This window comes from Eumetopias jubatus, unplaced genomic scaffold, assembly GCF_037043125.1.
Source record: "Eumetopias jubatus isolate StellerSeaLion01/CBP00866 unplaced genomic scaffold, mEumJub1_p1.0 scaffold_9, whole genome shotgun sequence".
NCBI lineage: Eukaryota > Metazoa > Chordata > Mammalia > Carnivora > Otariidae > Eumetopias > Eumetopias jubatus.
The window spans coordinates 51,700,341-51,716,238 of NW_028274815.1; the positions used below are offsets into that span (position 1 = coordinate 51,700,341).

Below are 15,898 nucleotides of genomic sequence, written 5' to 3' on the forward strand. Positions count from 1 at the left end.
TGATGGAGAGTGACCCTAGAAGAGGCAGGAAGGTTGGGGAGGATTCCCATCAAGAGATGGGGTGAGTAGGGTCCAAGATTCTGATTGTTGGCCAATGGCTAATTTTAAGGGTGGGGGAGATCTAAGCTAGGAGGCAGATGCTATGGGCACTCAATGGCTGAATAATGTTGGGTTTGGCTAACAGGAGGTAGCCACCAGCATGGAACCAGCCTTCGGGCACAAAAGCCACAGTACAGTCAATCCTGGAGGGCTTCCTGAAGGAATCCGATTCGGAACCTGACTCGGGGGGTAGGAAGAGGGCAATGCAAGGCCCTTGACAGGGAAAGGGGCAGAGGAGACATGCCCACCCGTCTTGCCACCCCCACCTGGTGGAAACCTCCCTGACACGGGGCTCCCCCTTCCATTTACCAGCCCTGGTAGGGCTGGCCCCAAGCACTTCCCCTCTTGCCCCTGGCAGGGCCCAACGGCGTCTGTGCATTTAATGAAACTGTCTGGCTGTGATACCATCAGCTCCAAGCTCGGCAGAGAACCTCTCCCTGGTTCCAGTAAGGGAAAGAGGGCGCGTTCCGATAAATAAAACCATATTAGAGAGCCGGCGAAAAAGCCCCTTTTGTTCCAACCCCCCATGCTTCCCAACGCTTTATTTTTATAAGCGCAAGGGCCCCAGACCGAGCGCGTTTACACAAAGATCACAATTGCACATTGTAGCGGCCGCGCACGCTGTATTGGTGTTGGCAGCACCCCCCACGCTGCCCCCACCCCAAGCCGACTCCTTCCAGCAGCCCCAGCAGCCCAAGCAATGAGCTCAGCGCTGGGGGAACGGGGAGGGGGTGGCTTTCAAACAAAAATCACCCAGACCCACACACGCGCCCCGCCCGCCCATGGGAGGAAAAAACACACAACAAAGGCATTGTAAAGAGCAGGCCTGGAGGCCTGGGGCCTCAGACACTGGGCTACTGTGTGCTGGGGCCCGGCTTCTCCCCCCACAGGGCCCAGCCCCTCCAAAAAAAAAAGAAACAAGGGGGGCGGGGGTGTTGCTGAAGCAAGGTGGTCAGATGAGGGAAAGCCAGACAAACGCACAGACACATCCCTCTTCCAGGAAAGCCACAAGGAGGGAGAAGCCGATCCCAAGGAGAGGTGGAGGGGAAGGTAAGGGGCTGGTTCTTCTCTGTCCACTCCAGCCTAGCACTCTTCCCAGGGCCACTCTCATAGAAGAGGGGCAGCACTGGCCTTTGAGCCTCACCCACCAAGCCACACAGAGCTGAAGTGGAAAGTGGCTGGACTGGAGCTCTCTGAGGACCATTAGCGGCCCTAGGCAGCTCCAGCTGTGAACACACATGGTTCTATGGGATGCCATCACCTCGAGAGGCCCCAGGCAGGTGGTTCTTTTGCTGGACCTAGAGCCCTGCACCTGAGCTGTGCTGCTCAGACCTTCCTAGAGCCTTCCCAGATCTTAACAATACACTAAGCCCTCCTCCTAGGCCCTCCCACCTTCTCAGCTCAGACCACCGGGATAGGAGACAGGGCAGGTAGCATCATCCCACTCATCAGAAGAAAGAGCTGTGCCCCATGAAGACAAAGTTACTAGCCCATGCTCACATGTGACCAGGGCTAGACCCCCCCTGACTCCCAGTCTAGTGCTCCTTCCACCATGCCATGCTCTTTGGGAAAGAACCCTTAAGAGAGAGGGGAGTAGTGCAAATGAAAACTATAATATAGCAATTTTTCCTATTAAAGTAAGAAAAATTGTTTGGAATTATAAAACCCAGTGTTGGCAAATATTTGATGAAATAGGTACTCTCCTTTATTGTTGGAAGCAATTCAGGAAAGCAACTGGGCAGTATGCCCTAAAAAAACATAAAAATGTTTATACCTTGCTTCCTATATTCCTGGGAATCATCCAAATTAGCCAAAAAGCTATATGTGCAGAGATGTTCACTCCAGCATTATTTGTAATCCAGCATTCATTCACTCTGTAATTACTGACTGACCAGCACGTGATGGGTAATCACAGCACTAGGGATATGAAAATGAAGAAGATGCAATCTAGGCTCTTAAGATCATGACCACTGGTTGGAAATGGTAACTATAGGGCAGTTATAATCCAAGGTGATGTGCAACCTACTCAGGGAATGAATAAGGTGCTGGGGGTGGGGGATACCCCACGGAGCCTGGCGGTATCAAGTCAGTCATCCCAAAGGAGGTCTCCTACCCTGAGTCTCCAGAATGAGGAGTAACCAAGGCACACCAAGGGAAAGGGGGCACGCTAGACATCTAGCACGGCATGCACAAAGACACCAAAGAGCATGGGCTTTTGGGAAACAGCAAGTAGTTGGTCTGGCTGAGGGAAAGAAGGGAGCACCCAGGGCAGTGGGGATGAAAGAGGGAGGAGGAGATAGGGCAGCTCACAAAAGTCCCAGATCCGAGCTGAGCAATCTGGACTGAATCCTACAGATCAGTGTTGCCCAAAATGTGTGCTTAGTAAACGTGAGTTCTCTGGGGAGCTAGTGAGTGCTTAAACAAGTCAAACAGGCTCCTTTCCTGTAGCCATTCCAAAGCCTCTCAATGCCATTGTGCATTGTAAATCTGGAAGCGTGCAGTGTTCCCCAGTCTCCCGTGCTCAGGAACCCTGTTCAAGTGGAGCATTTCACAAGCCTCCAATGCACTTTGGAAAACATATCCATGAGCTCAACGGGAGAATTCCCCCCAGCCAGAGCCAACCTTAATAGAAAGGCATGCTTCAAGAGGGAGTGGGCCACAACTAGAGTCCAGACGTAGTAAGCCCCAAAGCAAGAGCTCCCCAGCCCCACCCAAGACAGAGTCTGGATCGGGGTGAAAACTAAAGCACTCTCCCCACTGAGGTGACCTCACTGTGGCCTGCCCTGGAGTAACACCTCTCAGGGCCACCTTCCTGGCACACATCTTTGATCTCCCAGGAACCATGAAGGCAATGAAGAGGGCACAGGACCTTCTGCTGTCTTAACAGATACCCCACTCTGGTAAATTAGTAACTTGGCATCTAGTCTACTTACCGCCTCTCATTTACTTGGTTAACCAAGGCAGGCCCCCTGAGCCCACTGACCTGTGGGACCCTCCAAGAGGAGTTTCTGACTCCCCCAAGCTAAGGGCCGTCTTCCCATATGTAGCAACCTCACAACAGAGCTGCCCACGGGTTGTCCGTCTTAATGGGAGCTCTGTAAGCAGAGCCTGTGTTTCCCTCAAACCACAGCTCTGGCGCCCAGCTAGAGGAGGGAGCAAAGCAGAATGCCCTGGGGAACGGTTTGGCAAAGCAGACAGGTTCCTTCCTGATTTCCTTTAAGAAATATCAGTCTCCAATAAAGAGCGGCTCAGCTCAGACTGTGGTTTGAGGAATCGACGCTGCCCATTAGATACAGTGTGGAGGACATACAGTGATTTCTAAGTCCTCCAGCATCATATCTTTTCCATTCAAACGGAATTCAGTGCATACTATGGATGCTCACCGAGTAGGGGCAACCCCAACCCAGTATCAAAGAGAAGTCATTTGAATCAAGCATCAATTTACATTTTGTAATGCCTAATTGCTACCCAGGCCACGCAGCCTCACAACCACAAGCCACACACATCCTTCCAGTGTCTGGAGAATTGAGGCTGGCTATATATTCAAACCGCACCTGAGGCAGAGCCCTCAGGCAGCCTGGACAGAACATCTCCACAAGCCTCCCTTTCCTGCCTGAGTTTAATATTATTCAACAAGTGTTTCCTAGGCAGGTCTTGTGTGTCCCGCCCCCCCCCCCCAAACCCTTGGCCAGAGAGAAGGAAGCAGACATGGCCCCAGCCTTTGGGCAGCCCCAAGACCCACCCCTCAGGGGACAAGTGAGGAGCACAGCTCGGGGCCATGGGAGCCCACCGCTGCAGGAAAGGCCCAGAGCATCACAGGTCAGAGTCAAAGGAGCACCTTCTGGAAGAGAGCCCTCCCTGCCCCAGACACTCAGCAGGCAGGCTGGAGGATGATACCAGCAACAGACGCCGTGCTAGACCCTCCCCTGGCCCCAGACATTCCGCATTCACACATGAGTTTCCTCTGAAAAGTGCCAGCCGGTGGCCACGCACAGGCTCCAGCCGCCAGCCGCCCCAGGGTCAGTGCCAGGGGAGAAATTGCTTTGGTTTAGGGTTTGGGAGTGAAAATAAACACTCTGGGTTTTATAGGTTCACCCATGTTGGCAGCTGGTCAATCAGGCCTTTCATTCAGAAGCCAGCGGCCTCTGAGGAAGCCCTGGGCAGTGCCCTCAAAGCTCAAGGGATGTTTATCTGGGGGAGGGGGTGGGGCTGGGATGGAAAGTGTGACATCTCCCGCAGGCCAGTGCCAGGCTGACCCTGCCTGTGGTCCCCGGGGGTGCGTGCCGCCTCCCAGCATGGGTTCCTTAGGGGGGGCTCTCTCCCTGCAGCATCCTCGGCCAGCCCAGCCCAAGGAGGACAAAGGACCCCCACTCCTCACCACGTGCCCACACAAGCCCGCCGCCTGCACCCCTACCTCTCATGCCCCACCAAGGAAGAAGCAAGGCTGTGGATGAGTCCACCTCTTGTCTCTGGGCATACATTCCAATGGTCAGCAAGCATTCTGACAGGTTCCCAGCAAGGGCCAGGTGCACATTTCCACCCCTGGCCCACCAATCCCTGCGTGTGGGTTTTGCATATGCTTTTCAGAGGGTGCTGTCAGGACCCAAAGCACAGAAGAGAAATTGCTCCATCTACCGTGTGCCTGGCCGCCCAGGGCTGGAAAACAGGTCACTGGGAGGAGAGAATGCAGGGGAAACACAGCTGCTGGGGGTGAGGCATGAGGGTGGTCCCCCATGTTGGGGAGGAGCAGGGCCCAGAGGAGGACAGGCAGGTGGCTATGACCTACAGTGCCATCCTAGGAACAGAAGGTCACTGTCACAGAAGAATTCACTTCTACTCAAGTAAGTAGCAAGCACTTGGAGGGTGGTATGTCACTTGTCAGCTATTGGGCCTCAAGCAATTTAGTTAAGCTATCTGTGTCTCCGTCTCCTCACCTGTAAAATGTGGACGTGAAGCTCCTACCTCACAGGAGAGATATAAGGGTCACATGCACCAAGGCCAGTAAAATGCCCGGGCTCAGAGTGAGCACTCAGTCAGTGTTCGTTCTTTAGACCAAGTGCAGGTTCAAGGGCAAAACAAAGCCCCTTCCTGGAGGAGCTCACAGTCATAGTGGGAAAGACAGATAGCAATTGATCTGCGCAGTGGTCAGGGCTCTGAGAGAGGTGTTGGTGGGGCGCTGGCCAAGTGTCAAGGAAGGACCAACCATCTGGGCTTGGGGCGGAGTCGGAGCATCTGGGCTGGGTCTTAAAGAATGAGTAGGAGTTTGCTGGGTTAAAAATAGGGAGGGAATGCATTCTAGGCAGAGAGAACACTGAGTACAAAGGCCAGGAAGAGCTCCACAAACATTGACAAAAGTTGGTGAGGCCAGAACTAGTGGTTAGAGGCGAACTAGGGAAAGATGCACCTGGCAAGGTCCACAGGAGGACCTCCGATCCACAAAGGAGCTGTCTGCCAGGCTGAGAGCTGGGGATTTCTCTCCCAGGGTCTACTTTGGAAATCAGAGTAGTGACATGGCCAGATCTCTCTGAGGCAGTACGGAAGGTGAGGGGGGCCAGGACATGAGAAGGGGCGAGGCCAGTTCTCAGGAACATCTCCAAGAGAGATTCAGAAGCCAGAATCCACAGGACTGGATGACTGATAGTTTCCAAACTGAGAGACAATAGACACCTGCTAATGAGACGCCAGGACCAAGGTAGGCAAGGAGGGGAGGCCTGGGTCGGGGGAGGAGGGACACAAGGAGTTCCTTTTGGACAGGAGGAACTGAGGAGTCGGTGAGGCATCCAGGGGGAGATGCCTAAAACATGGCTGGACTTGAGGGGCTCCATGAACTAAAGGCCTGGAAGCTTCTCTGACATGGGTGGTCCATGGAGCCAGGGTAGGTGAGGGCACCTCAGTGCCCGGAGAAGGGGACACAGACAGACCATCAGGACCATCTGACTTAGAGGGCTGGGGACCCCCGAGCCGGAGCAGGAGGCTGCAGGAGACCCCAGAGAGAGAAGTATCCTGGGGGTCAAGGCCAGAGGGGCTTTCAGAAGGAGATGATGGTCAACAAAGCCAGACCCTGCAGAAGGGTCAAGCAGGCCACCTGAGAACCAGAAAGCACAGTGACCCTGGCAAAGCCAGCCACCTCCACAAATCCCACAAACACAGCCACAGCTCCCACCACAGGAGAAGCCTGGGCCACGTTCCCGAAGGACTGTTGGCTCAGCAGCCAGCTCTCAATCCCTGGTCTCTGACTCCCCTCCCACCTACCAGAAAAAGAGTCCTTGTCCATCGAGGGCAGGTCCCGAGCCTGGTACATATAGCAGCGTAGGTGGTAACGGTTCCCATCTGCACCAAGGAAGAAACAGAGACGCCAAGTGAGGGGTTCGGAGTGGCTAAGAGCTGCCGCTGGGGCGAGGGGAGAGTCTACCCTAGCAAGGGCAATAGATGAAGGGTCTGAGCCATAGAAATGGCACGTGTCACACTCTGTAGGAGTGAGCCGCTCACAGGATCAGAACAGACCACAGCTCAAAGGTAGACACCTGAGTGTCGTGTCCTTGGGCCTGGTGAAAGCTGGGGAGAAAGGGATGGAGGAGAAGCCAAATAAATGATGGGGGCGGCCAGAATGCACAGGGCCTTGAACGCCTGATCAGAAGCAGAGAATTGATGCATACGCCTCACATAGATGGATGTGTGCATGTGCACACAAATGCATGTGTGCACATACACACCCCTACAAAAGACACTGACCCACCACAAAGCACGTAGACTCAATTCTCCCTAGCCCCCCATAGACACCTGACCATATAACCCCATACAAACAAGCATAAGGTTATACACCCGTTCACATCACCCTTATAGACACCTCCAAGCATCACTTACAATCAAAGATGCAGGAAATCGTGGGTCTGTTCACGCCAAAGTTCAAGGTGGACACGGACATGGAATCTTCACTCCTGTCATCTACCACGCCGCCCTAGAGACACAGAGCTGGTCATGACCCATCCTGACCTCAGAGCCGGGGGGCGCCGGGGAGACGGGCGCAGAGAGTTAGGTGCCCGGGTCAGGAGACCTCTAGACAACACTCCTCAGCTGCTGAGAGCTGGGCCATCAGCCTCTAATTTTACTCTAGGGTGGCACATCCCCCTACAGCATCCCCAGGCTCCACTGTCAAGTCCACAGGGAAATTGTTCCCCTCTCTCGTGGAGACCAGACACACCAGAATGGAATTCTGAGTGATTCTGGCCCAAGAGGTTAGAGCCTGATAGAAGGAAGGACTCTAGGGGAGAGAATCCAATGGGGATTTTCCCGCTGGGATGAGTTAAGAGAAGCCAAATCTGGAGGCCCCAGGCCACCATCTCTGTCCACGCCCTGCGCATCTGGACACTGGGTCCTAGCTCTGGGAAAAGCTACACTGTATCATCGCCACCTCTCACCAGTCCCCACTGAGCTGAGGGTGGAAGAGGGTGCTTGCTGTGGCCAGAACAGGGACAGAAGCAAGAGGCAAGGCAGGTGTGCCCTTGGGCTCAGAAGCCAGTGTGTCAGTGTACTGCTCATCAAACTAGCCAGTAAGTCCCCTCATTTGGTCTTCATCTGCACTGGGTTCTAACCACTGGGCAATACTCCAGCTTCCTTGGGCCAGATGCCTACCTCCCAGGTGTATCCAGTGCCACCTCTGCCCCTCATTGGCATCCTGCACGGTTTAGGGAGGCTCAGGGACCCAGCAGGGATCAAGGCCCCCACAAGAATAGGAAATGTGCTGGTTATTTCACAGCCCAGCCTCCAGACTTGGCTTTCCTGGCAAGCCCACCAACATGCTATGGCCCAGAGCCCAGCAGAGGGACTGGGAGAGCTGGGCAGTGTTCCCATGCTGTCCACTCCCTCTGAAGCCAGTCTGAGAGATTTCTCCAGGTCACTTGCCTCTCTCTCACCCACTGTCACCTGCCCCACTCCCTTGCCCAGTTCCTGTTCCCAACACACCAAGCACACACACCCTTGTATGTGAATGGAAACTCTGGCCTCACCACCAATGGCCTGTTCATCTGGCCCGGGCCCACCCAGGGTGGCCACTTGCCAGGACTTTCCACCCTGCCACCTGGCCACAACCATCTCCCAGGAATCTCAATCTCTCCTACAGGCCTAGTGCCTCCAAATAGAAGACGCATGGCCACTTCTGCATCCTCCTCTCCAAGCCACGCCCACCCTCAGGGCCCAGTCCCAGACCCCTCATCAGAGAAGCCTCCCTGGGTGCCTGCCTTCCCATTGTTGATCTGCCCACACCCAGAGCCAGAACCAGCATCGCTACCCAGAGCCCAAATCCTTTGCTGGCCCTCAATACCTGAGGGGTCCTGATCAGACCTCAGGTGACCTGCCCCATTTTCCCATTCAACACCAGGGCTTCCCTCCCACAAACCCAGCCCTCAGCTTTAGGCAGGCCATGCTCCTTGAAGCTGGCCAAGACTCACATCTGCTCCATCACAAACTCTTGCTGTTCCCTAGCCAGAAGTGCCATTGATCATCCCAATCACCCCCATCTTCAAGGTATCTTAGGACACCCAGGGAAAGCCTGCCCTGGTCACTCTGGGTTAGCGTAGAAATGCATCCTAAAGGTGGGCCAGGTCTTCCTCTGCTCCATTCCTGCAAAAGGGCTCATAAAGCACACATGCAGGAAAGATGTGTTCATCTGCTCTTCCAGCAGACGCACCAAGGTCCAGCTTCAACCAGGTAGTCTCTGGCTCCCACCACAGGACACCCCCACAGGGACCCCCTTCCTCTGACAACAACTTCAACACAAGCTCTAGAACCAGATTGCTGGGGCTCCAATTCTGGTCCTGCCATTTATTGGCTGTGTGACTTTGGGCAGCTTGCTTAACCTCTCTGAACCAGTCTCTGTAAATTTGGAATTCTACAGTATCTATCTCAGAGAGTTGCTGTGATTGTTAAGGAGATGCATTACATGTTGTTCTTAGCACACCCCCTGGCACATAATAAATGCTCAGTAAATGTTTGCTAGTAATGATCTTATGAGAGAAATAAGGCACAGGTGGAGCAGGGGCAGAGTAGGTCATAAACTATAAAGCTTGCAATTATTCTCAGGGGTGGTATTCATATACCTCATATTTGTTCAAAATTATTCCAGAAGCTGGAAAAGTGGACATTTCAGGAGCCACAGCCCTGGGCAGAAATCAAAAGCAATCAATCAAGCAATCAGTCTGTCAACACACACACACACACACACACACACACACACACACACACACACACACACACGAAAGCAGGATAAGAGGGAGGGGTGTCATACTATAGACAGGGAAAGACCCAAAAGCCACCACACCTGAACTCTGAGCAGGTGTGGCCCCAGGCATCCTGGGTTCCCCCTAGAAAAGGCATTTGGCCCGGCCATGCTACACTGGCATCCTGCCAGAACATGCACCACGTCCAGCAGCTAACGGCTCCCAGTTTCAGGATCTGCAAGCCACACATAGGGCTGGACCTGGGGGGCCCAGCAGGCCACCCCAGGAGTGAGGTGTAGGACGCCAAGGAAAGCAGATCACAACACTGGAAACAGGGCTTGGCCAGCCCTCCGTGCAACAGCCCGTAGCACGTGCAGCCCAGTGCACCTTGGTTGGGGGGGAGGGGGTCCAGCTGGAGGCAGGGCGGAAGGCCTGGGACCCTGTGGCCCCTCCACCTCAGCCTGACAACACACTCATGCCCCCATGAGTCGGGTGCTAAGGTGAGTGAAGGGAAGGAAGCTGTGCCCCATAATGCCTTTGCCCCCTCCCAGTACCTGCAGGGACCTCCGTGCTTGCTGATGGCTGCCAGTGCACATTTCCACTCACCTCACACCTCCTCCAGATGGCCTCCCCTAGCCGCCTCCCAGAAGCACCACTCCCACCAAAACGCCTCTGTCTCGGGCTTTGGCAGCAATTTCTGGGTCTCTGTCCAAGGGCAGTCTGCCCTCCTGTGATCAGAAAAGGTGTCCCCCTCCCTGGGATTTCCATGAAGGCAGGCGCCAGGTATCTCAGGCCTAGCTCAGTGCTTGGCCCACAGCAGGCCCTGGCCCTGAGAAATAATGTCCTTCAGAGGGAGGAACCAGTGTCCCCTTGGGGAAGGCCCCTCACACTGCCTAGGCTTTTCCACCTGTCCTGCCTCCAGAATGGGGGATCCACAGGGCTCTCTGCACCCGCCAGCCCCCAACCTGCCCCCCAGGTATGGACCTGCCTCCTCCTTCCCTTCTCTCCCAGTTCAAAATGACAGATGGGGATTGCTGAGAAGAAGCTGGGAGAACCAGGAGCCCTGCTGAGGGACACCCACTAAGTTCAGTCCCTCCCAGCGGAGCCCTGGTCCTGTAACCGCCCTGGTTCCCAGCCTGGGCAGAATTCTACCCACACCATTGGCCGATGTCTTCCTATCCTCCGGCCCACTGACCCCTTCGCAGGGGAAGCTGGGCTCTGCATGCTTCCTCTTCAGACCCTGGGAGCAGATGGGGAGGTCAGCTCTCCCTCCCAGCCCAGCTGTGGCCTCTGAGTTGAGTCTCCAGCAGTCTGGACACCCCCAAACACCCCCATCCCTGGTGACTTTCATGCTCAACCCAGCTGAAACCCTCTGGGGACCCCTTTCTTGCCCCCCAGGCCTCTTGCACGTTGGTCTCTCTGCCCCTTTCTTTCCCTTCTTCTTCCTAGGCGTCTAGCCTCTTCCTCAAGGTCTCTGTGCAAAGATGAGGAAGCCCCGGTCCCAGGTGCTTCCACAGTGCCCTGAACCTCTTCTTATCACATCCAGCACCCCCCCACCATTGACCCATCTGTGCCCTCCCACTGAGAGCTCTGGGAGGTTTCTGTCATACGCCCAGCTGCACCCCCACACACAGCAGGTGCTCAGGACACACCTGGAGAGCAGGTGAACGAAAGAAGGAGGTCACCTCAGGAGACAGCAACAGTGTGAGCCAGGGGGAGAGCTAGTGAAGAAGGCCAGCCTGTCGCCCAGGTCCGGGGATCAGTCTGTACAATAACAGATAATCCCGTGTCACACTTCCTTCACTCTGAGGTACATTTTGGTTTTCAAGTGTAGACATACAAGGGTCACACTCCAGAATTTCTCTCAAAGCAAAGAATGAAGCCCCTTGAAAATCTGGTTTGGGAGCTTCTGGAAGGTCCCTGCTTCCTGTCAGTCCTTCCCTCTATGTTGTGCATTGTTGGATGTTTAGCAGCATCTCTGGTCTCGACCCATTAGATCCCCATAGCTTCCTGACCCTTCAACTGTGACCACCAAAAATATCTTTAGACATTGTCAAATGTCCCCTGAGGGATGGGGTGGGGGATAGAAATTGCCCCCAGTGGAAACCCACTGGTAAAAACCGAATGCAATGAGGCACCCCCGCCCCACCCTTGGCAGGTTCCTAGCACATAAGCAGCACTCAGTAAGAGGTAATAGTGGTGTCAGTTTCAATCTTTCAATTCTCCATTCTCATGCTAAAACAATACCTTCCCCCTTTAATCTCTTTTTTCTTTAAATTTAGAACCCATCCCCTTCTTTCTGCCTCAGGGCCTTTGCACAGGCTGTTCTCACCACCTTGAATGCCCTCCCAGATGAGCTAACTCGAGCTCTTCCCTCAGCTCAGTCACCACTGAGGCCTGGATACCACTGTGGCTGCCATGCCTTCAGCAGCAGCCCCTGCTCAGCCTCTCCTAGCTCTCTCCTGCATCCATCTCTCCATATGTGTGGGCAAGGCACACACGCTCCTCTCTCCCCTGCACCCGGCCCAGCATCAGGCACTTAGTAGTCATCCAATGAAGATTTGTCACAGAAAATGAATCACCAGCATTCCCTGCCCTCGGCCACGTGGGCAGCGTTCAGGCCTCGGGTCTCAGGGGAAGGGCCAGAAAAATGCACATCAAACAGCACCCTCCTTCCCTCAGGGGGCTCAGAGTAAGATATTACTACAGAAAGAGCAAGGGATATGGTTTCAGTCCCCTCATCCGCCCCCGTGGGGCCATCTCTGGGGTGGAACAGAATGGGGTGGACCCTCGGAAGGTCCCACTCGGGAAAGCTTCCTGGAGGAGGGGAAAGAGAAGAGTGTTGGCATAAGAGGAGCGCTCAGGGGAAGACTCAGCGAGAGGGGCCAAGTTGGGGCAGGGCAAGCTAGGAGAGGGAGGCTGGCTTGCTTCTGCTCTCGCTCAGAGCCCTGGGCAGAGAGAGCCAGGCTGCAAGGGCAGCTGATGCCTTGCTTTCTGCCCCTCCCCCCCCCACAACTCCACGCACTCACTCTTCCCCAGCCCCACCAGGCCCCCGGGCATTGGGTTTCCCACAGCCACATTCCTGCCTCCATAGCTCATGCCGATGCGACTCCCAGACTGTGGTCTGTGGCCACACACTCCATCTTGGGGCTAGCTGTGTAAGGGATCCTGCCGGTCGCCCAGGGGACTGGGCAGCATCCAACCCGCCGCTGCCCGGCTGGCAGCCATGGCTCCCGGGAAGAGCCTGAGCTTAGGAGTGCGAGGAATTCTCTCCCTCCCAGATGGTGCAGGGCTGCCCCCAGGGGTCCCCAGAGCCAGTGGCCAAACCCACCTTATCTGCTGAGGACTCCTGCCCCGGGGCCTTGGTGTGGCCACCACACCAGGAGGAGGTGGGCAGGTTCTGGGAAAAGCAGCAGCCTACCAAGGTAAGGGGACCCCACAGCCCACCTAAATTGGGTCCAAGACCAAGCACCAGACCGCTATCGTGTCTGAAATTCCTCCTGTCCCACTGGTTGTCGGTCACATACACACCTCCTCCCTTTGGCAGTGGTGCAACACCTCATCCATACGGGGCCCAGAGATCTGGCTGAGGATCTACAACCCGGAGGCAGGACAGAGGATGAAGGGGCAAGACCAGTGGTGGATGCAGCAAGAAGACAGGCTGAGCAGAGGGTCCCTGGGGCTGAGCAGGCAGAGGACAGAGCCCCCGCAGCCAGACCATGATGGTCAGGAAGGAAACAACAGAGCCTCGGCAGTATCTCAGGGGGCTATCGGGACACCTTCCATCCCATCAGAGTCAAGCAGGTGGGTCTCAGGGGCCAGCCGCCCTCCAGGCTTCCCGGGAAGGGCTCAGTTCCAGTGCCTGATGGAGCCAGAGAGCACAGGGGACAGAGCTGTTGGGAAGAATGCACTGTACCACTCTGCTGCTACTATCGCTTATGTAAATAGGACCAGGGGCCCCCAGAGCAGTTAGGGCTGGAGCTGGCCCGCATGGCTCAGAAGAGCAGAGTAGTAAGCTTTCAGGCGTATTGCAAGCTGGCTGTTAAACACGAATATTTGTAACAATTGAATCATATAAACTTATAATTATGGAAATTTTTTTTAAAAACAGAGGTGATAAGGGCGCCTGGGTGGCTCAATCAGTTATGCGTCTGACTCATGATTTCGGCTCAGGTCGTGATCTCGGGGTCATGGGATCAAGCCCCGTTTTGGGCTCTGTGCTGGGCGTGGCGCCTGCTTGGGATTCCCTCTCTCCCTCTCCCTCTGCCCCTCCCCCCACCCTCTTAAATAAATAAATCTTTTTTAAAAAGGTGATAAATACTCAGACTCATCACTTCTTAATTATTTTACGACTTTTGACTATTGTTCCGCTCCTGAGGTTATTTACATCTAATATATCTGTGGGCTGGAAATGCTATATAACCACCCGCTATTGCTCATCTCCTCCCACCTCCACTCAGCGATGTCACATTGCTAGCTCAAAATCGGCCACAGCGGGGATATTTACACCACAGAAACCAGCAAGTACTACAAACCAGACTGGGTTTGTTTTTTGGATTTTTTTTTTTTAATTTTCTGGAGAGCCAGTTATTAAACACTGACCAGCATGCCCTAGGGTGAACTGCCAGGACCTCTTCCTCACTACTGGCTTTGCTGGGACAACCAAATAACCAACAGCCACGTAGGGTAGTATGCTATAAACTCTGAATCACCCCACCGTTATCCATAGAATTTTTCTTAACACTCTTGTGAGGAAACATCCCTAGAATCATTATGACCTGCCTTCTCTGTACCTCCGTTTGCTCATCTGTGAACTGGGAGTAGTGATAAACCCCATCTCCTAGGACTGCTGGGGGCATGAAAAGAGACAATACACAAACAGGGCAGAGGTAATGCCTGGCCCAGGCACATGCTCTATAGAATGGCTGGTAAACGCTGTTCAGAGAAGGCCAGGGAGTAAATCCATTCACCTTTGCAGGGCAGCTGCCCCTGCAGCAGGACAGTAGCCACAGAATGCAGACACGAATGAGCCCGGGCACGTGCCAATAAAGCCCTGTCTACGCAAAACGGCCAAGGACGGACTAGGCTTGTAGGCTAAGACTTGCCGACCCCTGCTCTGGAAGGGGAGGTTATTGTTTTTGCTGTGTTGTTATCAGCCCTATCCTGAAAGTGAAAAAACTGGGGCCCGGAGAGGTCACTGCCTTCCCTAGGGTCACATAGCAAAATTAACTGACAGAGCCAGGGGCCCCGCAACAGCCCCTCCAGGCTCTTCCCAGCTTCGGCTTCCCCATCAGAACTCAGCACCTGAGCCGGGCTCCGGGGCGGGACAGGGCTGAGCGCCAAGTCAGGGCTTTGGGGAGCCCAAGGCCCACGTCACTGCCCTGGCCGCCCAGCCTCAACTTCCAGGGAAACCCCACACAGGCTAGCAGGCCAGGCCGAAGGAGAACACTTTAAAAAGAGGGAACTCGGGAACACAGACCTCCCTTCCTAATCAGGGCTGATTGCAACTTTAAGTAGAATAGCAGGCAACGGTGCAACCCCATTTAATTTACAGCTGGAGCCGGGGCTTGGAAGCAGCTGCAAAAATCCTTGCAAAACTACCGGCCAGCCCCCGGGGAGCTTGGGAATGGAATCAGGAAACCTGGAGAATCCGCGGTGCCACGTGTGGGCTGGCGCAGGCGTCTGTGTGTATGCGAGTGTGTGCGTGCACATATGCCCCTCTTGACTTTCCGCGTGTCCAAAGGTGGAGGTTGCAGAGAACGCTCAAGCAGATTCATGCCAGAGCGCCTCCGTACTCAGGACGACCGTACATCCCACTTTGTCTGGGACGGCCCCAGCTTACGCCTGTTTCCCAGCATGATTGGGACAATAAGTTATAGGGTCACCCTAGCAATTGTGGATGCAGACCCCAGTGCATGTACAATAACACACAGGGGGCCCCCACCGCGTCTGCCCAGATGTGACACACATACTCCTTGGCACCCGTGCACCCCCATGTGCTGGCATTTTGTCTCAGGTACACAGACACACAGTTGGACCCTCCAGACTTCAGCATCCAAGTCTGGAGTGAAACAGATCCTGGGGTTCACCAATTTAAAGGAATTACCCAAATGGTCCTTCCACGGGGGGAGCAGCAAGAGGGGCAGGGAGGCCCCTGCTTGAGAGGCCAGCCAGCCTTCAATTAGCTCCTGCTTGCACAAAACCAGGTATAGAACAGGTGCTCGATTAGCATATTCAAGAAACAGAATCCAGGGAAATATGGAATCACCTCCCCCACCTAAGCAGACCCAGCAGGGATTTGGTTTCCTTAATGAGGCAAACCCCTCTCACCTCCCGGATGCTGCCCTTGGTCCAAGTGCCCACTCTGGGAACTAGGCCCGGGTACTCTGCATACAGCAGGGCTTCATCCAGGTGCAGAGACGGCCCCTCCCCTCCTCACCCACATCTGACCTCCTTTTCAGGCAGCTCAAATCCCAAATTACTCCTCACTGGCACCAGCCTTTCCCTGACCCCCCTCCCAGCACTTCCGATTCCCAGCTGCCCATCTCTGCTCTTAGGCTGGGGCTTGGTAGGCCTGTCTCCGT

The 15,898-nt window shown here is 54.8% G+C and overlaps 1 protein-coding gene across 15 annotated transcripts in view; it reads right to left on the reverse strand.

The window, feature by feature from the left end:
- Nucleotides 1-15,898, reverse strand: part of DYSF (dysferlin) — a 205,166-nt gene that overhangs the window by 80,298 nt on the left and 108,970 nt on the right. For all 15 annotated transcript variants that reach the window (XM_028116262.2, XM_028116258.2, XM_028116260.2 and 12 more), the window contains 2 exons: nt 6,964-7,057; nt 6,352-6,429 (listed from right to left, as the gene is read on the reverse strand). In XM_028116262.2, coding sequence (XP_027972063.1) covers nt 6,352-6,429; nt 6,964-7,057 — 172 coding nt within the window. The remainder of the gene's footprint in view (nt 1-6,351; nt 6,430-6,963; nt 7,058-15,898) is intronic.